The sequence below is a fragment of the Capra hircus genome, chromosome 29 (genome assembly GCF_001704415.2).
Source record: "Capra hircus breed San Clemente chromosome 29, ASM170441v1, whole genome shotgun sequence".
In the NCBI taxonomy this organism is placed as follows: Eukaryota; Metazoa; Chordata; class Mammalia; order Artiodactyla; family Bovidae; genus Capra; species Capra hircus.
The window spans coordinates 41257368-41278153 of record NC_030836.1 but is presented as its reverse complement, the minus strand read 5'-3'; the positions used below and the strand labels follow the sequence as shown (position 1 = coordinate 41278153).

General features: G+C 51.4%; 2 protein-coding genes across 2 annotated transcripts; both read left to right on the top strand.

Annotated features, from left to right (window-relative positions):
• Positions 3–8949, top strand: MTA2 (metastasis associated 1 family member 2). Its single transcript, XM_018042696.1, has 18 exons — positions 3–714; positions 1446–1513; positions 1888–1981; positions 3828–3945; positions 4076–4139; positions 4323–4440; positions 4720–4822; positions 5023–5122; positions 5296–5484; positions 5583–5657; positions 5785–5843; positions 5991–6088; positions 6197–6336; positions 6591–6819; positions 7123–7212; positions 7549–7667; positions 7759–7901; positions 8118–8949. Exons 1-18 carry the CDS (start codon positions 687–689, stop codon positions 8281–8283), a joined length of 2001 nt encoding a protein of 666 aa, XP_017898185.1. The 5' UTR covers positions 3–686; the 3' UTR covers positions 8284–8949.
• On the top strand, positions 10244–20071 carry TUT1 (terminal uridylyl transferase 1, U6 snRNA-specific). Its single transcript, XM_018042694.1, has 9 exons — positions 10244–10725; positions 12164–12354; positions 15080–15395; positions 15560–15660; positions 16527–16996; positions 17879–17988; positions 18136–18246; positions 18422–18508; positions 18881–20071. The coding sequence occupies exons 1-9, from the start codon at positions 10644–10646 to the stop codon at positions 20026–20028; spliced, it is 2616 nt and encodes an 871-aa protein (XP_017898183.1). The 5' UTR covers positions 10244–10643; the 3' UTR covers positions 20029–20071.

Sequence of the window (20786 nt, the reverse complement as noted above, 5' to 3'; positions counted from 1 at the left end):
GAGGGTGGACTTTTTATGCAAATAACAGGCGAAGCCTCTTGCAAATAACTGCGAGGCTCAAAGGCGCTTCGAGTTTTTCGTGGCCGCTGGTGGAGCTGCAAGACTCCGGCTAGCAGAGAGTTAAGCCCAACTCCTCTCCCCGCCCTCGGAGGCGGGGCCGAGCCGCAACGGAAATAGCCGAGTGCCGGGCCGCGGTTGGCCGGAGGGAGCCGAACTTCTTCCGGAAGTAGCCGAGCTTTGCGGGCTTGCTCTCCGACCGGAGCCGAGTGCTGGGCCTTGTTCTCCGGATCCGCCGAAGGTGTTCCGGAAGGAGGCGAACCCCGAGGCGGGCCGGCAAGTCTTCGCGGCGGCCCTCAGAGTCCAACGTCTGGTGGGACTCGGCGAGGGCGGAGGTAGCTGCAGCCTGCCTCCGGTCCGGCGGGATCCGAGCTCGTTCCGGAAGAAGCCGAGCGGACCGGCGCCGGTCTCGGCGTCCCGGGCGTGAGGCTATAGAGGTGGCGGCGACAGCGCGGGCCGGGATGAGCCGCGACGGCTGAGGCTGCGGAGGCGCCGGCTGCGCGGGCCCGACTGAGACTTCTGCGAAGCGCCGGCCCCGCGCTCAGGGCTTCGCTTCGAGTCCTGCCCTCGGGAGCCTTCCGGACCCCTTTGTGCGGCCGGAGGCGGCGGCGGCGGCGGCGGGAACGGCCATGGCGGCCAACATGTACCGAGTGGGGGGTGAGTACCGGGTGTTAGGGGCTTCGGGACTCCGGGCGGGAGAGGCTCGGCTCCCAGCGGCGCGGGGACCCGCGTCTGGGGCGGCGTGGTCCAGAGCGCGGACCGGAACCGGAACCGGGAGCATGGGGAGCGAGGGCGCGGGGATCGCGACGCGCCCGGGCTCCGAGACTCCCGGGGAGGCTGCGGGCGGCCCGACGGCACTCTCAGGGCAGCGTCTGGGCCGCCGGGGTCGTGGAGTGGGCTTGCGAAAGTGGTTCCAAAGGGGCTGACAGGGCAGGCAGGGGGCGCGAAGGGCCGGCGCAACTGCTTGGCCACCAACGGGGGAGCGGCCGGGAGGTTTCCTCTTCCCAGGCGTTATTGTGCGCCTCGGTTCACAAAGGTGGGGGCCCTGTACAGGGGTGAGCAATTGCTCTCCTGAACGAGACCGGGATGCAACTCCATCGCTGAGTTGTGGGGACTGCTGAGCAGGGGAACCCCCTGCTTCTCTTGTCTCCTCCTTAAGGCTCACTTTTGAGCGGAGGATCTGATTTAAGAACTGGGTGATTAGGGGGTGGAACGTCCGTCCATTATTTTCTGCTAGCCTGTACACTTCCACATTTCTGCGTCCTCTCTACCTAGACCCTTATCTCCTTTTGGTCTACTCAGGCCTCCTTTCGCTCCTCCCACTCTGGTGCTGGACTCTCCCATCTACTCCTCTGATCTTCCCGGTTCTTCCCCACCCCCTCCTACAGATTACGTCTATTTTGAGAACTCCTCCAGCAATCCTTACCTGGTTAGAAGGATTGAAGAGCTCAACAAGGTGAGTAGAGCAGAGGCCCGCCACTCCCCCCCACCCAGCAACCTGCGTCTTCTTTTTTCAGAGATCTGTAACTTCAGGTGAATGAGAGACAGAGATAACACAAACCCTGTCCTAAGTACCCATGCATATTCATTCATTCATTTCTTCCACGCTTTCAGGAAAGGCTATTAAGAGCTTAGTGGGAACTTTACTGTTCTGTTTTTTGGGGGGCTGAGGAAAGGGATTTGGAAGTCTGTCCTTAAATGTGAATCTCTTGATTCATAATTTGAGTTTTTCTTACATCCTTTAGAAACTTGTTCACTGATGTTAGTCTCTTCTTTATGCGTTTCCACTTTCAAATGATTAGTTTTCACCACCGTTTTTTCTCTCCTTAGACTGCAAATGGAAACGTGGAGGCAAAGGTTGTGTGCCTTTTCCGGCGAAGGGACATTTCGAGTAGCCTCAACAGCCTGGCTGATAGTAATGCCAGTGAGTGTCTTTGTCCCCACCCCCGGTTTCCCTGTCTCCCCCTGCCCATGATCTGAAGCCTGGGCATGTCCCTGCAGGTGTTCTCTTGTAGTATGCCCAAGGCAGGGGTGTGAGTTTGGGGGTGGGAAGTGCCTGGTCTGCAGAGGGAGGCCTGTTTTTACATGTTGGGTTAGAATCAAGGTGGAGAGGCCATGATAAGGAAAGCCAGAGTTTGGCTTGTGTGTGAGTGTGTATTTTTGAATCTGCCTCTGTGAGTGGTGTATGTAAAAGAGATGATAGTATTTAAATCGGGGATGAGGAAGCACTTTAGAGAAGCAGATCTCTAGGGGGACAGTTTTGGTTGTGTTGGGATGCTAGGTGGTGACTGCGAAGGTCAGGTGAAGAGAAGAGACTGTACTGAGAAGCCTGCATAATAGGAAGGCAGGTTTTTGGTGTGATCATGAGGTGGTAAGACTACACTGATGGGAGAAAATAGGAAGCCAGGAACATTTTCTTGCGCTTTTTCTCTATTTTCACATGGCCTAGGACTCACCTAGCCCTGGACTCCATTTTACATCTTTCCCTTTTCTTTTCAGCCTGTCCTGCTTCTCTTGATGCTTTCATCTTTTTAGATACACAGCCTTCTGTTTTCTTTAGTTTCTTTTTCCTTTCCTGCTTTGGCTTTCTTTCCCCTTTCTCTTGTTCTTCCTTTCTAAATTATTTTCCTTATCTTGGGCTTCTTTGAGCATTGGGCATGAAGAGGTTAACGAGGACCTGGGCCGACCAAGTTCTCTGGCTCTCTGGGGTTTCCAACCCTGTCTGGCAGGGGCTGACCTTGGTCTTGTCCAATCGGAAAGGCTGTGGGGGGTGTGGTCCCCCTTGCCTTAGCACAGGGTTTCCGGAGCACACAGGCAAGGGGTGGAGCCTACTGCACACCCCTGCCCCCCCCCCCCTTCTCCTTGAGGTTGGGAACAATGCACCAATGAGCCTGGGCCTGTGGCTCTTCTGCCCCCTCCCTGTTTGGTTGGCACCCAACCAAGTTAACCCTTTCCACTAAGGTTTCAGGGCAAGTTGCAGCTCCTTGGGGAGGAAGGTGTTGGCACTGGCTTGAGAGGTACTGTCCTTGAGAGCCCCCAAAACAAACTATTATTAGCAAGTAGAAAACAAGAGAGTAAGGGTTGCATGTGATGTTTAAGAGCAGAGTCTCCTGAAATTTGCAGAGGAACTGGTAAACACAGTTTTGTGTGATGCTTTTATTTATTTATTTATCGTCACTGAATTTCTGGACCCCAGGTTAGTTTAGCAAGAGAGAGACAAGTGCGATATTCTTGCTGGGCCTGGTGTGGGCAGATTTGTGCCATATGAGTGGTATCTGAGCATTGGCACCTGGGTTTGCCGTGTGTTTCTGTGGCAGCCTTTGTACTCTCAGCGTGTGTATATACAGTTGTGTCTGACTCTGTGACCCCATGAACGTAGCTTGCCAGCTTCTCTGTCCATGGGATTTCCCAAGCAAGACTACTGGGAGCAGGTTGCCATTTCTTTCTCCAGGGTATCTTCCCCTCCCAGGGATCCAACCCCATCTCCTGCATTGATTGGCAGGCAGATTCTTTACCCATGAGCCACCTGGGAAGCCCTTGTACCCTGAGCAGCTCTTCCCTAAAAGCCCTCATTAGTGATGAAGAGTTGGGAGCATCTGTGATGGTGACAGGGGTGGGCTAAGAGGTAAGGGTGGTATGGTGAGGATATGGAAGGCAGGTCCTTGAGGAATGTGAGGAAAACATAAAATATTTTCCCTGGGTTAGAGTTTTTAAGGTGGCTTCTTTCTGAATTAGTTTCTGACTTGCTTTCTTCCTCCTAAATCTCCCAGGGGAGTTTGAGGAGGAATCGAAGCAGCCGGGGGTGTCAGAACAGCAGCGACATCAACTGAAGCACCGAGAACTTTTTCTTTCTCGGCAGTTCGAATCATTGCCAGCCACCCACATAAGGTATGGGGCAGTCAGAGCCACTGTGGCTTGCATGCACTTATTTAGAAGGTGGAGAGGAGGGGCTAGTGTGCGGGAGATGCCACACGGAGGAAATGAGCTCACCCAGGGTTTTCTGACCTCTCTCCTGTAGGGGGAAATGCAGTGTGACCCTCTTGAATGAGACAGATATCCTGAGCCAGTACCTGGAAAAGGAGGTGAGAAAGAAGTGTTGGGAGAAGAGGGAGGGAAGTGGATATTGCCCCGAAAGGCAGGAAGAAAGTCTGACTGGGATGAGGTACAGGTTGACAGTCTGCCTGCCTTGGGAACTCCAGATAACCCCTGTGTCCCCTGCCTATGAGGACTGCTGCCCAGCTTACTTTCTCTCTCTCTGTCTCCAGGACTGCTTTTTTTACTCACTGGTGTTTGACCCTATGCAGAAGACACTTCTAGCTGATCAGGGAGAGATCCGAGTTGGTTGCAAATACCAAGCTGAGATCCCAGATCGCCTGGCAGAGGGTACGCAGCAGGAGAGACTGGGTTATGACCACTGGGCTATCTTAAGATCAAAGTCTCTGAGTGGTGGGCCTTGGCTTTGTGTGGTGCACAGTCTGCGTGGCTCTGTGTTAATGACCCGGGCAGACTGGGACCTTAGGAACCTGAAGGGGGCAGATGGGCACACTGGGAAGAGAAGCTTGAGAGTTAAGGTGGCTAATAGAATCCAAGGAGGAGATGAGGTGTTCCTGTGTCAAGGCACCTATTTTTCTCCTGGATGATAACTATTTCTCCACTCCCCAGGAGAATCTGATAATCGGAACCAACAGAAGATGGAGATGAAAGTCTGGGATCCAGACAACCCTCTCACAGACCGGCAGATTGATCAGTTTCTCGTGGTGGCCCGGTGAGGGGTGGGTGGATGGGGAAGATGGGCTGTGGGCGGTGTGGACATAGTTCTGAGTCATGTTCTTAAGAGATGGACTTTTAATTATTTTTGGCCTGGGTGTTGTCCTCCGCCCCCGCCCCCCCCCCACCCGCCTCATCTGGCTTGATTCCTCAGCCCACTCGAACTTTCTTTCCCTGACTTCTCACTCTCTCCTTTAGAGCTGTGGGGACCTTCGCAAGAGCCCTAGATTGCAGCAGCTCCATTCGGCAGCCAAGCCTGCACATGAGTGCAGCCGCTGCCTCCCGAGATATCACCCTGGTGAGCAAAAGTTGGTGGGTAGTTGGGTAGGCTGTGTTTTGCGGGGACCTGCAGAGCCTCGGGACTCTGCAGGGAGGAGGTTATCTCTGAGGTGGGGGGAGTACTTAAAGAGCAGCAGGGGAGTGGTGCTGAGAGTTTCGGGTCATCAGCATCGCCTCCCACCTTTCCTGTAGTTTCACGCAATGGATACATTGCAGAGGAATGGCTATGACCTGGCTAAGGCTATGTCGACCCTGGTGCCCCAGGGCGGGCCCGTGTTGTGTCGGGATGAGATGGAGGAATGGTCAGCCTCAGAGGCCATGCTGTTTGAAGAGGCCCTGGAGAAGTATGGGAAGGATTTCAATGATATTCGCCAGGACTTTGTAAGTGGCTGGAGCTAGGAGGAGGTGGAAGAGGTGGCAGATGAGGGAACGAGGCTCTGGGACCAGATCCCAGCTCACCCTTCTCTCCGTCTCTTCAGCTACCCTGGAAGTCACTGGCCAGCATAGTTCAGTTTTATTACATGTGGAAAACCACAGACCGATACATTCAACAGGTAAGATCTGGGCTGGGGAGGCTGGACCAGAGGCCCCCTGCTCACCTCTGCTTTTGAAGTTGATGACACCCCCCACCACCCCCCGCTGAGATGCTCTGATCCTTTTTTCTTTTTCTCCTTCCCGCAGAAAAGATTGAAAGCTGCTGAAGCAGACAGCAAACTAAAACAAGTCTACATCCCTACCTAGTAAGTATGATGGGTAAGGGTGTGTTTCTTCTCTCCGCCCCTAACCTGTGCTTTCCTAAGTGATGGGGGTGCACAGGAGACAGGGGCAAATTATGGGGACAAAGTGGAAGTCTTTCCTTGACCAGTTCCTGGTTTCTCTCCCATCAGCACCAAACCAAACCCTAACCAGATAATCTCTGTGGGCTCAAAACCTGGCATGAATGGGGCTGGATTCCAAAAGGGCCTGACTTGTGAGAGTTGCCACAGTGAGTTCCAGAGAGGGATAAGGGCTGCTGGGGGTGAGTGGGCTGTTTGCCTCAGAGGCTCAAGTGGCATTTACCTCTTGACTGTTCCCTCCGCTCATGCTCCCACAGCCACACAGTCTGCCCAGTGGTACGCCTGGGGCCCACCCAACATGCAGTGCCGCCTCTGTGCTTCCTGTTGGATCTACTGGAAGAAGTACGGGGGACTGAAGACCCCAACTCAGCTTGAGGGGGCTGCTCGGGGCACCACAGTAAGGATGGATGAGGAGCAGGTTGGGGAGAGCAGTAAGCTAATTGATGTGAGCTTTAGGCGAAGGCCAGGACACCCAGCTCCAGTAAGGTGATGGCTTGACTGCGGGTGGCGGGGGTGGGACTTGGTAGTGGTTGGGGAGCCAGGTGGTCAGGACAGCAACAAAGAAATCAGGCGGGAATAAATCCTCTGCTGACAGTGGAAGAAGGGAGCCTTGGTGACTGACTGTTCTCCCTTTATCCTATGTCCTTCCAGGAGCCACACTCGAGGGGTCATTTGTCCAGACCAGAAGCCCAAGGTCTCTCCCCCTATACAACCAGCGCCAACCGGGCCAAGCTGCTGGCTAAGAACAGGCAAACATTCCTGCTCCAGACCACGAAGCTGACCCGTCTTGCCAGACGCATGTGCAGGGACCTGTTACAGCCGAGGAGGGCTGCCCGACGACCCTACGCCCCTATCAATGCCAACGCCATCAAGGCAGAGTGTAAGGGCAGGAGTGCTGGGCTGGTGGCACGTGCGGGTTGCTGTGGCCAGAGACCAGGGTTTTCTCTGGGTGTTTAATGACAGCAGAGGTAGTAGGCCTCACGGACTTGTTATGGATTAGACATGGTTCCTTGGGACTTGCCTGGTAGTGCAGGGCTTAAGACTCCACGCTCCCAATGCAGGGGGAGCAGGTGCACTTCCTGGTTAGGGAGCTAGGATCCTGCATGCTGCACAGTGCGGCTCCTGGCCCCGGAGAGACCCGAATGGTGACGCACCTTCAGAAGCTGTCGTCTTTGTTCTCCAGGCTCCATTCGACTTCCTAAGGCTGCCAAGACTCCACTGAAGATTCACCCTCTGGTGCGGCTGCCCCTGGCAGCTATCGTCAAAGATCTGGGTAAGGGATGGGGAGCTAGGTGACTCAGGGTGGGTTTAGGATGGGGAGCTGCTAGGTGGTGTCTGGCTTTTATTATCAAGACCCTTCTCTTCCTCTGCTTTTTTCTTTCTCACTGAGTCCAAAGAGGTTTAGTCTTAACTGTACTTTTGTAGGATAAAAATGTTCTTCTCATAAGCTATCCAGTATAATTACATACTGATTGATAAAAACATGTTCATATGTGACTTTCGAAATACTGCTAATTACTTGTCAGACCCTTCTCCCATCACTACTTTCGGGTATTCATAGAGAAAGTGTGAACGTTCTCTAAGGTTTCTTTTAATTTTTTTCTGACAGTGGCCCAGGCACCTCTGAAACCAAAAACACCTCGGGGTACCAAGACACCGATCAACAGAAATCAGCTGACTCAGAACCGGGGACTGGGGGGCATCATGGTGAAACGGGCCTATGAGACTGTGAGTGGGCCAAGTGGAGTTGGGTGGGCTTTTATATCTGATAGGTGATTGGGAGTCCCCTCTCTCATTGTGTTGCCCCACCTTTTTCCAGATGGCAGGAGTTCCTTTCTCTGCCAACGGAAGGCCTCTGGCCTCAGGGATTCGCTCAAGCTCACAGCCAGCAGCCAAGCGTCAGAAACTGAACCCAGCTGATGCACCTAATCCTGTAGTGTTTGTGGCCACAAAAGATACCAGGTAGGGAGCCCGCCATGGGAGGGGCCGAGAGGTCAACAACCCAGATGGGTGGGTATGGGAAAGGAAATAGGATCTGAGCAAGAGCAGCGCCACGAGACTGGGTTGCAGGGGCGGGATGCTGGGAAAAGATGGGCTGGAAGGTGGCATCGTAGTGGAATGTGGAGCTTTACCTTGACGGTCTTTGGTTTTTTTGCTGCCTCTTCTCTTGCCGGCCAGAGCCCTGCGGAAGGCTCTGACCCACCTGGAAATGCGGAGAGCTGCCCGCAGACCCAATTTGCCCTTGAAGGTGAAGCCACCGCTGATGGCAGTGCGGCCCCCAGTCCCTCTTCCTCCATCGTCACATCCTGCCAGCACTAATGAGCCCATTGTCCTGGAAGATTGAGCATCTGTGGGGAAGGGAGGTGGGCTGAAAGCTAGAGGGTGGGTGCACAGGGCACCTAGCCTCCCTTCCCTCTAGCATCAAAGGGAATGAGGAGTGAAGGAGGGAGGGAGCAAATGAGTGTGTCCTTGGAGGGGCCGGGCGCCCTCTGGTGTTAGCACTTGGAGGCTTGTCCCCTTCTAATGCCTCTCCATGCCTGGTGGTGGAGGGCAGACTGCAGGATCTTGGCTCATTGTGGGGACCTAGCCTGTTTTGGGGGGTAGGACCCACAGTTGTCTTGGACAGTTTGGGGGGAGGGTTTTTTAATTTTTTAAAAATTTTGCCTCCCTTTGTGAAAGGGGATGGGGGAGGGGAAGAGTAAACAGATAACCAGGTGGTGGTATCTGGTTGGGGGAGGGGGGCGTGCACTGCCATGACTGCCATGTCTTTTTTTTTTTTTTTCCTAATTGGGGGTTTCTCTTGCCGTCCGGTGTCCGGACTTTCCTAATTGGAGTTTGAAGCCCCTAAGCTGGTATCAATCCCAGCCTATGCTCGCTCTTTCCTTCCCTCCCCTTGTCCCCTCTGCCTTTTGTACGCCAGTTCTCAGAAATAAAGACCTTTTGTCTGTTTTTTTAACCTCGGATTCTGTAATTGGTTCTTATAGTAACAAATAAAAAGCTGTTTTCTTCAGCTCCTCCTGGCTCAGCTATTATCTGCTGTGTGTGTGTGGTGGCTTCTATAGAAGGGGGTGTTTGTGTGTCTGGTGGTTTCTGTAGGAGGGGGTGTGTGTGTGTATGTGTTGGGGTGTATGTCTCGGATTGGGAAAATAAAGGACAAAGCACAATAGAGAAGGTGCAGATGGGGCTTGCTCTGGGAACAACTTTATGTGCTACGTAGCCTGGACAGGTGGCTTGCTCTCATTTTGCTTTCCTGTGGAGTCCAGACTGCTCCCCAGCTCCCTACAATACTGCAGCCCACGCACCATCTTGGCCCAGCTTCATTAAAACACTTGGGATGTGCTGGTTCTCAAAATTGATTAGTGAATTCTATAGGAGGGAGGGGGTGTGTGTGTGTGTCTAGTTTCTTCTTTATTTCCCAACTCTTACTCCCCTCTTCTTTTTATTGAAGGAATTCTGGGAGTTGCTAGAGGCCAGAGTGGGATGTAGTCCACTTTGGAGGGTACTGTAGGATCATGCCACCTACTTTTCTGCTACTTCAAGGATCCCCACAGCCAGCCTCAGCAGCTGCTTTGATACTGAGGTCCCCCTTGTGGTGCTTCCTGCCTTTTGGGGTTTGGGAGACAGACACGAGCTGGTCCCAATGAGAGGAGCACCTTAGGAGAGAGAAGTCAGGCTTACTGTGCGCTCCTTGAGCACTTTCTTCAGAGATGGGGGAAAGCCTAAGCAGCAGACTCGCCTCGAGTTTAGTTTGAGACGCCTGACTCAGGTCCGCTGCTCTTTTCACAGCCCGATGTTGGGGGTTGATCAACACAGTAAGAGCTGCTCGGCCCAGCTGATAGGCCCCTCTATCTCATGGTCCCTGTCCCTGGGGCCTCCTCAGCAAACTTGATCTCTTCCTGGCCTAAGCCAACACCTCTGGTGTCGGGAGAAATGACCACTACAACGGTCTGCGGTTGTATCAGCACCCTCCAATGTTTTTACGCAGTTGCTATCACAGCAGTTTCCGCTGCATGCCTTTAAATGGGTGGGAGCCTCTGGCATCTGGTGAATACTCCACGCAGACGGCTATCGAAGAAGAAAGGCCATCTGGCTGTGGGCCCGTGGAGTTCTAAAGGTGCGCGGGCGGGGGGAAGAGCTCCCCAATCAGGGCTAGGAAGCGGGCGCAGAACACCATTCTGAGAAAGGACCGGCGGCAGAGGGAAGAGGATGAGTCCTCAGGAGGTTTGGAGACTAGGAACAGACCGGGCTTCGTGAAGGACTCGCCTTTATCTACCAGGTAAATATGGGGTTGAGGATACAACCCCACGGGTCTCTGCTGCCCCGCGAATCCAGCAAGGAAACCGCCGGCTGTCAAGGACGGGGCCCGGCCAGAAACCCGGCTCAGACCGTGTGGCTGCCTTGTGAATATTCATGGTCTTGGGGCCAATCAACGTCTCAACCGCTCAGAGCACACCAATTGGCTTACCGCATGCAGATAAGCATCGTGGACAGTTTTCCAAGCGCGGATAGAGACCTAACTCCGGCAGGAGACGGCACCCTGAGCCGAAAGAGCTCGGTTTCAGCAAAGTGTACCGCGCGATTGGCCGACGATGCGTCACTTCCTATTGGACCGGCGGAAGTTGCTTCTGAGAGCGTTGCCGTTTGTAGGAGGGAGTTCCGGTCGTGGCTGAGGTGGTTGCATTTTGTTAGTACCGGAGCGTCACGATGGCTGCAGTGGATTCCGATATCGAGCCGCTGCCTCGTGGGGGTTTCCGCTGCTGCCTCTGTCACATCACTACAGCCAACCGTAAGCGGTGGCTACTCGGGGGGCGGTTTCGTTTTGGGGTCCTAGTGAAGATTAGGGTTACAGGTCATAGTTCTTGCCAAGTCTGTTGGTAGGGTCTCACTTCCGTTTTCTCTCAGCCGTCCGGGGGGATTCCAAAGTGGAGAGAGTCCCAGCACCTTATACCCCACCGTCCCGGTATCTGAAATCTCCACGACGGAAATTTCGTTATTTTATTCCCTCTTTAACTGTCAGGTATTGGACATCCAGCTCTAGGGCGGGGAGAGGGAATTTAGAGAGGTGAGGAAGCTTCCAATCTAGAGATGGAGATAATTTTCAATACCCTCTGTTTGGAAAGCTGCAGGATCACAGAGAAGGTAGTAGGGAAAGAAGCCCTACAAGAGAAGCTCCCCAAAGGCAGAGATGGTGAAGTAGCGCGGTATGCATATTTGGAAGGTGGGTTTGGAAAAGGAGACCACGTCCTTTTATGACAGTGCAAGAGGCCCAGTGAAACCTCAGCTTGCACTTCTGAAGTCTGGAATCATAATCTCACCTAAACATGATCTTTCATTTTTCATTGTGAATGAAAAATGCCCTACCACTGTCCAGTAGGGCAAGCCAGAAATCCAGGATAGTCTTCTCTGGCCTCACAGAACCCTTGGTGATGTCAAACAGCTGACTCAAAGGGCAATAGAAAATTAAAAAATCAGCTAAGATTCCCCACATTCACCATGTCCCAGAGTCGGGCCAAGTGCTATGTGTGAACAGTATCTATGTGGTAGGAAGTATTAATATCTCCATTTCATACCTGAGGAGACATGAATAGAGAGATTAAGTTACTTGCCCAAGATTTCATACAGCTTGACAGAACTAGGATTTGTTTCTTGGTAGTGTGACTTCTGATTCTGCCCTTGAAATCTCTGTTATACTCAGGAATGATTAGTGGGAGATAGTGTAGGGTCCTGATTTATTTAGTTCATCTATGTATTGAAGTCAGGAGGAGAAGGGGATGACAGAGGATAAGATGGTTGGATGGCATTACTGCCTCGATGGACATGAGTTTGAGCAAGCTCCAGGAGTTGGTGATGGACAGGGAAGCCTGGCGTGCTACAGTCCATGGTGTTGCAAAGAGTTGGACACGACTGAGCAACTGAACTGATATATGACCTAGATAAGTTACCTGTTAGTTTCTTCACAGTGTACAGGTGTTGCTCTATCTGGCACTTACAGGTGGTTTAAGAAATACTTGTGTACAGCTAGTTCTCCTGGGGACCACTTAGAATGCGCTGTACAGACAAATGGACAAGAGAGGAAGCTGAAAGGAGCCAGGACTTTGTTATTCAAAAATCACATTTTCAGCGGCTTGTAAGCATCACTAGGATCTAGGTATGCAGAGAACAAAGTCAGAGTAGGTACACTGAAGCGCGATTCAGATGCTTTTGTCTCACGCTTGTCTTTGCAGGACCCAGCCTTGATGCCCACCTGGGAGGCCGGAAGCACCGGCACCTGGTGGAACTACGAGCTACTCGAAAGGCCCAGGGGCTTCGAAGCGTGTTTGTCAGTGGCTTTCCCCGGGATGTGGATTCTACTCAGCTCTCTGAGTACTTCCAGGCATTTGGACCTGTGGCCAGTGTTGTCATGGACAAGGACAAGGTAGAGTGAATGACTCTGTGGGTAAAGAATGAGTCACGTGTGCTGCACACCAAAAGAAACGAGGGAGAGGAACCAGCTGATTGTTTCTGCTCGTTCCTAACGTGACTTGCCCTTGCTGGGCACTGCAGTACTTGGGCGCTAGTCCAGCTTTGTATCTCTCACCCTCGCCCGCTACCCCTGCTGGGATTTTATCAGTTTGTCAGAGTTAGTCACTGGGGACCTTGTTGGTCGTTTATTTATTCTATCAGTCTTTCATTTGCCAAATATTTGTTAATTGCTAATTTTGCACTAGGCTTCCCTGTCAGGGAACTAAGATCTTGAGCAAGTTACTTGACCTTGCTATTCATGTCTCCTCAGATATAAAATGGAGATAATAATAGTACCTACCGGGCATGCATGCTCAGTTGCCTCAGTCATGTCCAACTCTGTGACCCAATAGACTGTAGCCTGCCAAACTCCTCTGTCCATGGGACTCTCCAGGCAAGAATAGTGGAGTGGGTTACCATGCTCTCCTCCAGGGGATCTTCCCAACCCAGGGATCGAACCCTCATCTCCTGCATTGGAGGTCGATTCTTTACTGCTGAGCCACCAGGGAAGCCTTAGTACCTACCACATAGATATTCATATATAACACTTGGCTGAGAGTCTGGTACATAGTGAATGTGGGAAAACTTGGCTGATTTTTTAAAGAACTTTATTTTACTTTTGGCTGAGCTAGGTCTTCATTGCTGTGCATGGCTTTCTCTAGTTTTGGTGAGCGGGGGCTACTCTTTATTGCCGTGCACGGGCTTCTCATTGCAATGGCTTCTCTTGTTACGGAGCACAGGCTGTAGGTGCACGGGCTTCAGTAGTTGCAGCACACGGGCTCAGTAGTTGTGGCACACAGACTTAGTTGCTCCATGGTGTGTGAAATCTTCCCAGACCAATGCATGTCCCCTGCATTGGCAGGTGGGTCTTTACCATTGAGCCACCAGGGAAGTGCTTTAGGCTGTTCTATATATAAGGTCATGTCACCTGAAAACAGTGATAATTTTGCGTTTCCTTCCCAATCTGATGCCCTTCATTTATTTTTCTTGCCTAGTTGTTCTGGCTGGGACTGTGCTAAATAAGAGTGGTGAGAATGAACATCCTTGCTCCTGATTTTAAAGGAATTTTCTCAACTTTTTACTGTTGAGAATGATGTTAACTGTGGGTTTGTCATATACGACTTCTATTATGTTGAGGTACATTCCTTCTATGCCTCTTTAATTGAATTTTTATTATAAATGAATGCTGAATCTTGTCACGTGCTTTCCCCTGCATCTATTGAGATGATCATATTTTTATCCTTCAGTTTGTTAAAGTATGTGTCATGTTGATTGATTCATGGATGTTAAACCATCCCTTCATCCCTGAAATAAACCCCGCTTGATTATGGTTTATGATCCTTTTAAGGTATTATTGTATTGGATTTGTTAATACTTTTTTGAGGATTTTTGCATCTGTGTTCCCCAGAGATAATGGCCTGTAGTTTTCTTTTTTTGTGTTGTCTCTGTCTGGTTTTTATATTGGTGACATTGACTTTGTAAAAATAAGTTAGGAAGTATTCTCTCCTCTTCAGTTTTTTGGAGTAGTTTGAGAAGGATAGGTTTAAATTTTTGATGATCCTAGACTTTTGTTTTTTGGGAAACTTTGTGATTACTGTTTCAGTCTCTGTCCTAATGATCAGTCTATTCAGATTTTCCATTTCTTCCTGATTCAGTCTTGGAAAGTTGGGTGAGTCTAAGAATTTGTCCCTTTCTCTAGGTTGTCCAGTTTGTTGGTGTATGGGTGTTCATGTTCATAATATTCTCTTACCTTTTGTATTTCTGTGGTATCCACTGTTATTTCTCTTCTTTCTTTTCTGATTTTATTTATCGGAGCCTTTGCTCTTTTTTTCTTAGTGAGTCTAGCTAAAGTTTTGTCACAGTACCACACTGTCTTAGTTACTATAGAGGGCTCCTTTTTATAAGCAGAATGAGGTTTCTAACTTTACCACTGAAGAGAATGTAAAAGAATATGGAATGGGAACTTCCGTGGTGGTCCAGTGGCTAAGACTGTGCTCCCAATGCAGAGGGCTTGGGTTCAATCCCTGGTCAGGAGACTAGGTCCCGCATGCCATAAATAAGACCCAGTGCAGCCAAATAAATAAATTAATTTAAAAAGAATGTAGACTTAAAAAAAAAAACAGGGTTTATGTGTTTATGTTTACACTTAACACAGTGATCATTACATGGATTCTTAATATTAAAAGAATCGAATTAAAGCAGGAAAAGTTAGGGGGTGAGTTTAGTGTAACCAGTGAAATGTCACTGGGATGACTGGGGTTTGATGAAATAAGTAAAATGAAGTTTTTCAGAGGCAGGCTTAGGTGAGAATAAAATGTGTGCAATTTGAATGAGAGAGAGAATTGCTTTTCTAAATATGTTCCCCAGCAGGAATTCCCTGGTGGTCCAGTGGTTTGAACTCTGCACTTTCACTGCCGAGGGCAAGGGTTCAGTCCCTGGTCGGGGAATTAACATTCCATAAGCCTTATGTCACAGCTAAAAAATAAATAAATATGTTCCCTGATGTTATAGAAACTGGAAGCAAATATTTCCAATTTATAGGGTGGTCCCCATCTTGAAGATTCTCATCTACTGTTAGACCATGTGTTTGGATTCTTGGTTCCAGAACTGTCATCATTGTCTCTGTTGTGGTTTGACAGGGAGTGTTTGCCATCGTGGAGATGGGGGACCTGGGTGCCCGGGAAGCTGTTTTGTCACAGCCCCAGCACAGCCTGGGAGGACATCGCCTGAGGGTCCGGCCACGGGAGCAGAAAGAGTTCCAGAGCCCAGCCTCTAGGTCCCCCAAAAGAGTGGCCCCCGACAGTCACCAGCTGATCAAAGCACTCGCTGAGGCCCCAGACGTGGAAGCACAAATGGTGAAGCTCGTGGGGCTGAGGGAGCTCTCCGAGGCTGAGCGGCAGCTTCGGAGCCTTGTGGTGGCCCTAATGCAGGAAGTCTTCACAGAGTTCTTCCCTGGTGAGTCACTGCCCTGCTCTGTCTGAGCCGTCTGTGTCTGCATCCCCAGCCTCCCTCAGCTAGTGGTGTTCACTTGCTTGCTTTTCCATCTTTGTGCCACGTTGTTTTTCTACCACTTATTCCCTGCAGTGTCTCATGACCCTTATTCTCTTCTCGGCACCCAGGCTGTGTGATCCATCCTTTTGGCTCCTCCATAAACAGTTTTGACGTCCATGGCTGTGATCTTGACCTCTTCCTGGATCTGGGGGACCTGGACGAGCCCCAGGTATGTGACCGTGGAGGCAGCTGTGAAGAGTTAGTGGGAATGGTCGTGTGACGCTGGGCGAGCCCTTGACCTCTCATGCCTTAGCTCCTATCTGTAAAATGAGGATAATAGGACCTGCCTGAAAGGGTTGTTATGATTGGAGAAACATGGATGTGATTGGATAGGATAAAATGAACCAACATGGAATAGGTGACATTTATAAGAGGGAAACAAAATTTCAAAATGGCGCATGTAATATCTTACTGGAAGAGAGAGAGAGAGAGAGAGAGAGAGAGATATGAAATGCCATACAACAATGGATTATGTTTTTGCTTATCTGTGTTTTGTAACATCTAATGTACAGTTTCTGCCTTGGGAGTAGGAAAGGGTTATTATTTTTTAAATAAACTATTTTTTAGAACTGTTTTAGATTCATAGCAAAATTGAGCAGAAAGTACAGAATTCCCATATATCTCTTCCCTGCAAAAGGTTGTTTTTGGTTTTTTTGACTGTGCCATGAAAATTGCAAGGTCTTCATTCCCTGACCAGGAATCAGACCTGTGCCCCATGCAGTGGAAGTGCAGAGTCCTAAGCACTGGACCACCAGGGAATTCCTCCTTTAGTCTTCTTGAATCTGAAATAGTTCCTCTACCTGTTTTTGCTTTTCCTGACTAATATTTTTATAAAATGTAGACTGTTTATTTTATGGCATTAAAAGGTTAATTTTTAAAAAGGCTTGTAAGGATTAAAAGAGTTAGTACTTTTATAAAGCCTTTAGAATAGGGCCCAGCCCATAATAAATTGTAATAGATATATCTTAGAGATGGACTGTTCCCCAGTTAGGGGGCAGCAGGAGAGACAGTTACCCAGCCCATTTCCATCCACAGCCAGCCCCAAAGGCTCCAGAATCTCCCTCCTTGGACTCAGCTCTGGCATCCCCACTGGATCCTCAAGCCCTGGCCTGCACCCCAGCCTCCCCTCCAGACTCACAACCTCCAGCTTCTCCTCAAGACTCGGAAGCCCTGGACTTTGAAGCCCCTTCCTCCTCACTGGCACCTCGGACTCCAGACTCTGCTTTGGCCTCTGAGACCCTCGCCTCTCCCCAGTCCCTGCCTCCAGCCTCGCCGCTGCAGGAGGACCAGGGAGAGGGGGACCTGGGGAAGGCAGTGGAACTGGCAGAGGGCCTGAAGGGGGAGAAAGCAGAAGAGGGGGCCATGCTGGAGCTGGTGGGATCCATCCTTCGGGGCTGTGTTCCTGGAGTGTACCGAGTCCAGACCGTGCCCTCTGCCCGGCGCCCTGTGGTCAGGTTCTGCCATCGGCCTTCAGGTCTCCATGGTGACATCTCCCTCAGTAACCGGTACCTTTGAGGTGGTGGGGGAAGGCCAGCTGGTACTCTAGGGAGGGGTGGGGGGAGGCGCCCTGCACCAGCTGAGGCTTGAGGTTGTCCTTACTTAGTCCCGTCTCTCTTTCTAACACTTATCTCATGTCTGGCTTTCATTTCAATGTTTGGAAAGTATGTTTCCTGGGATACTGATTTTAAGGATTTAGGAAAGAGTTCCATGGTTGAGTAAGTTTGGGAAATGCTAAGTTAAGACAGGCCAATTTCTCCCTCCCCTCCTCTCCTACTTGCTCTTTCCTCCTTCCCTCTCCCTTCCCGTCTTTGTTTCTTTGCATAGTAAGTGTTCTGATCAGTCTTATTAATAACATGCTCTGTGACTCTCCAGGACATTTATAGGATATAGTGTTTCCCAAACACATTTGATGTGTTGTTTTTTTTTTTTTTTAAGAAGCAACATTCACTTTTTTTTAAAATTATTATTTATTTTCGGCTGCACTGGGTCTTCCATTGCTTGCAGGGGCTTCTCAAGTTGGGGTGAGCGGGAGCTACTCTTCGTTGTGGTTTGTGGGGTTCTCTTGTTGCGGCGCACAGGCTCTGGGCACGAGGGCTTCAGTAGCTGTGACACAGGGGCTTTGTTGCTCCAAGGCATGTGGAATCTTCCCAGACCAGGGATTAAACCCATGTCCCCTGCATTGGCAGGCGGATTCTTACCCACTGCACCACTAGGGACATCCCATTTGATGTTCCTTTGTACACACTCTCTCCAGACCATGTCAGAGAAACACCCCGGGAAACCCTCTTTTGGCCTTCTTCAGCTGGCCGCCATTATGCAAGTCTGGAGTGAGAGCTGGGGGGTGACAAGCTCCTGAGCCCTGACACCCTGTCTGCCCTCTGTCTTAGGCTGGCCCTGCACAACTCCCGCTTCCTGAGTCTCTGCTCTGAGCTGGATGGGCGAGTACGGCCCCTTGTGTACACTCTGCGCTGCTGGGCTCAGGGTCGAGGGCTGTCAGGTGAGAATGAATCAGGACAGACCGGGGGCTGCGTTGGTGTCGGGGCAGAGGCAGGGATTCGGGGAGAGAAGGAAGCGGGGTTGTGAAAACTGCCAAGGAGGGGGTCAGAACTGCCTCTGATCTAACCGGAATTAATTATTTATGCAGGGAGTGGCCCACTTCTCAATAACTACGCCCTGACCTTGCTCGTGATCTATTTCCTTCAGACCAGGGACCCTCCTGTGTTGCCCACTGTGTCCCAGCTCACCCAGAAAGCAGGTACAGCAGCCTGGCCTTCACCCGCCCTATCTCCTGACCTTCATCTCTCTTCTTCATCTTAGACATACTGAGCTTCCTGGGAATGAGATCTCTGCCACCACTACCATATCTGCCCCCCAAGCCCCCACCCGTCTTCCTGCTTTCAGGCTGACCTTCAACTTTTTTACTTTCATAGGCGAACAGGTAGAGGTTGATGGCTGGGACTGTAGTTTCCCCAGAGATGCCTCAAGACTGGAGCCCAGCACCAATAAGGAGCCTCTGAGTGAGTCTGGGGAGCCTGGGAGAGGACTAACAAGTGGTGTTAATGACACAGTTACTGGCACACAGCAGCCCTTGTGGGTTAGTTAATATCATTATTGCCACTTTACAGATGAAGAAACTGCCTTGGAGTAATGAAGTGGCTTGCCCAAGGTTATGCTGCTAGCAGGGTGAAGGGGCAGTATCTGGGGGTCACTGTGGGGAGAGAGGTTTGACCTCTTGTTTATTGAGATCAGAGGAGCCTGGCTCTGGCACTCCTCTGAGCCACTTGGGAGGGAAAAGGCAAGTCCAGCTCAGGGAATGGCTGTGGCGCAAGGGTGATCTCAGTTCTGGTCTCTAAGGGACCCCTCTTCCCTGCTCTTCCTCTTTCCTCCAGGTTCCCTGCTGGCCCAGTTCTTCTCCTGCGTCTCTTGTTGGGATCTTCGTGGCTCCCTGCTGTCCCTGCGGGAGGGTCAGGCACTACCTGTGGCAGGGGGCCTGCCCTCTAATCTCTCGGAGGGCCTGCGCCTCGGCCCCATGAATCTCCAGGACCCCTTTGACCTGAGTCACAATGTGGCAGCCAACGTGACCAGCCGAGTGGCTGGGAGGCTACAGAACTGTTGCCGAGCGGCAGCCAATTACTGTCGAAGCCTCCAGTACCAGCGGCGGTCTTCCCGGGGTCGGGACTGGGGGCTGCTTCCCCTTCTGCAGCCCAGCTCCCCCAGCTCCATGCTCTCTGCGACACCTATCCCCTTACCCCCTGCTTCCTTCACCCAGCTCACTGCTGTGCTGGCCCAGGTGTTAAGGGAAGCCTTAGGGTGCCATATAGAACAGGGAACCAAGAGACTGCGGTCAGAGGGAGGTGGCCCTGAGGAGGCCCCCCAGGGAGGGAAAAGCAAAAGAGCAAAACTAGACGGACAGAAAAAAAGCTGTGAGGAGGAGCCAGAGGAGCAGCAGGGATGTGCAGGGGAGCACAGTGAAGATGGCGTGGAAGAGATGGTCATAGAGGTTGGAGAGTCGGTGCAGGACTGGGTGATGCGGAGCCCTGGGCAGCCGGGGGAGCTGCCCCTGATGACTGAAAAGCATCTAGCCACTAGAGAAGAGGGGCAGTCAGGCACCGCAGCGCTGGCTGAGCAGGGGCCCAGAGGACCTGAGGCAGCCTGTAAAGGGTCTCAGGCCGAGGCCGAGAAGCGGGTGTCGCTCGCAGTGAGCTGGCGCTGCGCCTTGTGGCACCGTGTGTGGCAGGGGCGGCGGCGTGCCCGGAGACGCCTGCAGCAACAAATCAAGGAAGGAGGTGGAGCTGGTGCTGGCTCGGGAGCAGAGTGGCTGGCAACTGAGGCTCAGGTCACCCAGGAGCTGCGGGGACTGAGCAGTACTGAACAGAGGCCAGAGGCCGAGCCACTCCTGACCTTCGTGGCGTCCGCCTCCCAGGCTGACCAGAGTCTCACTGTGACCCCACTCCAGGATTCTCAAGGCCTGTTCCCTGATCTCCATCATTTCTTACAGGTTTTTCTCCCTCAAGCACTTCGAAATCTGCTTAAGTGAAGATGGGAACCCTGAAAGGCAATAAAGCTGCTAGTTTAATGAACACTAGTTTCCTCTATTTCCACCTGGTGATAAGACTCCTTCCCCGACTAAGTGCTTAGTGCACTCTCAGAGGTACCTTGTCTTGTCACCCTAAAATAAGTCTGTCTCCCAGGCTATTTCCTTTCATGCCCAGGGCAAGTGATTGGAACCTGGACACTCTCAGTACTGAGTTCTGGAAAGATGGAGTGCTGGGTGGGTGGCTTGAGCTGCACCTGGAAAGAACCAAGTTTCCTTCCTCATTTACATTCCTGCCCAGATTATGAATGGTGACGGGCTTGAAATTTGGGTCCAGGGTTCTAAATCCATTCTCTTCATATTGGGTAAAAAATGTTCAGATCTGAGCATGGGTAAAGGGCAACCCCTCATTTGAACTGTCAGCCCCTCCAAGGTGACAGAACTTGGCTGTGTTCTCCCTCAGTCCCTCCCCTGTTGCGGGTCCCGGAAGAGTACCTCTTGGTAACAGCACCTGTGAGCTGCAAGGTGGTTTAATGGAAAAAGCCTCACTTTTACGGAGGGTTTCAGACCTGGGCTTGGGTTAGATGTACAATCTCTCCTCTAGAAAGCTGTAACAAAAGGAGCGTGGGACCCCGTCATCTCCACGCAGTTGCCACCCCAATGAGTCACACGACCACGATGTTGTGGGTCTGGCACGACCTTCACCAAATCACCATGGGCCAGGCGACCAGGAGGGAAACGCCTCTGGTGCCCCGCAAGAT

Coding starts and splice junctions, on each gene's coding strand:
- MTA2 (XM_018042696.1), top strand. CDS start 687: ATGGCGGCCAACATGTACCGAGTGGGGG. Junction 5,485..5,582: donor ATGATATTCGCCAGGACTTT/GTAAGTGGCTGG, acceptor CCGTCTCTTCAG/CTACCCTGGAAGTCACTGGC. Junction 6,089..6,196: donor GACTTGTGAGAGTTGCCACA/GTGAGTTCCAGA, acceptor ATGCTCCCACAG/CCACACAGTCTGCCCAGTGG.
- TUT1 (XM_018042694.1), top strand. CDS start 10,644: ATGGCTGCAGTGGATTCCGATATCGAGCCGCTGCCTCGTGGGGGTTTC. Junction 12,355..15,079: donor TTGTCATGGACAAGGACAAG/GTAGAGTGAATG, acceptor GTGGTTTGACAG/GGAGTGTTTGCCATCGTGGA. Junction 15,661..16,526: donor GGGACCTGGACGAGCCCCAG/GTATGTGACCGT, acceptor TTCCATCCACAG/CCAGCCCCAAAGGCTCCAGA.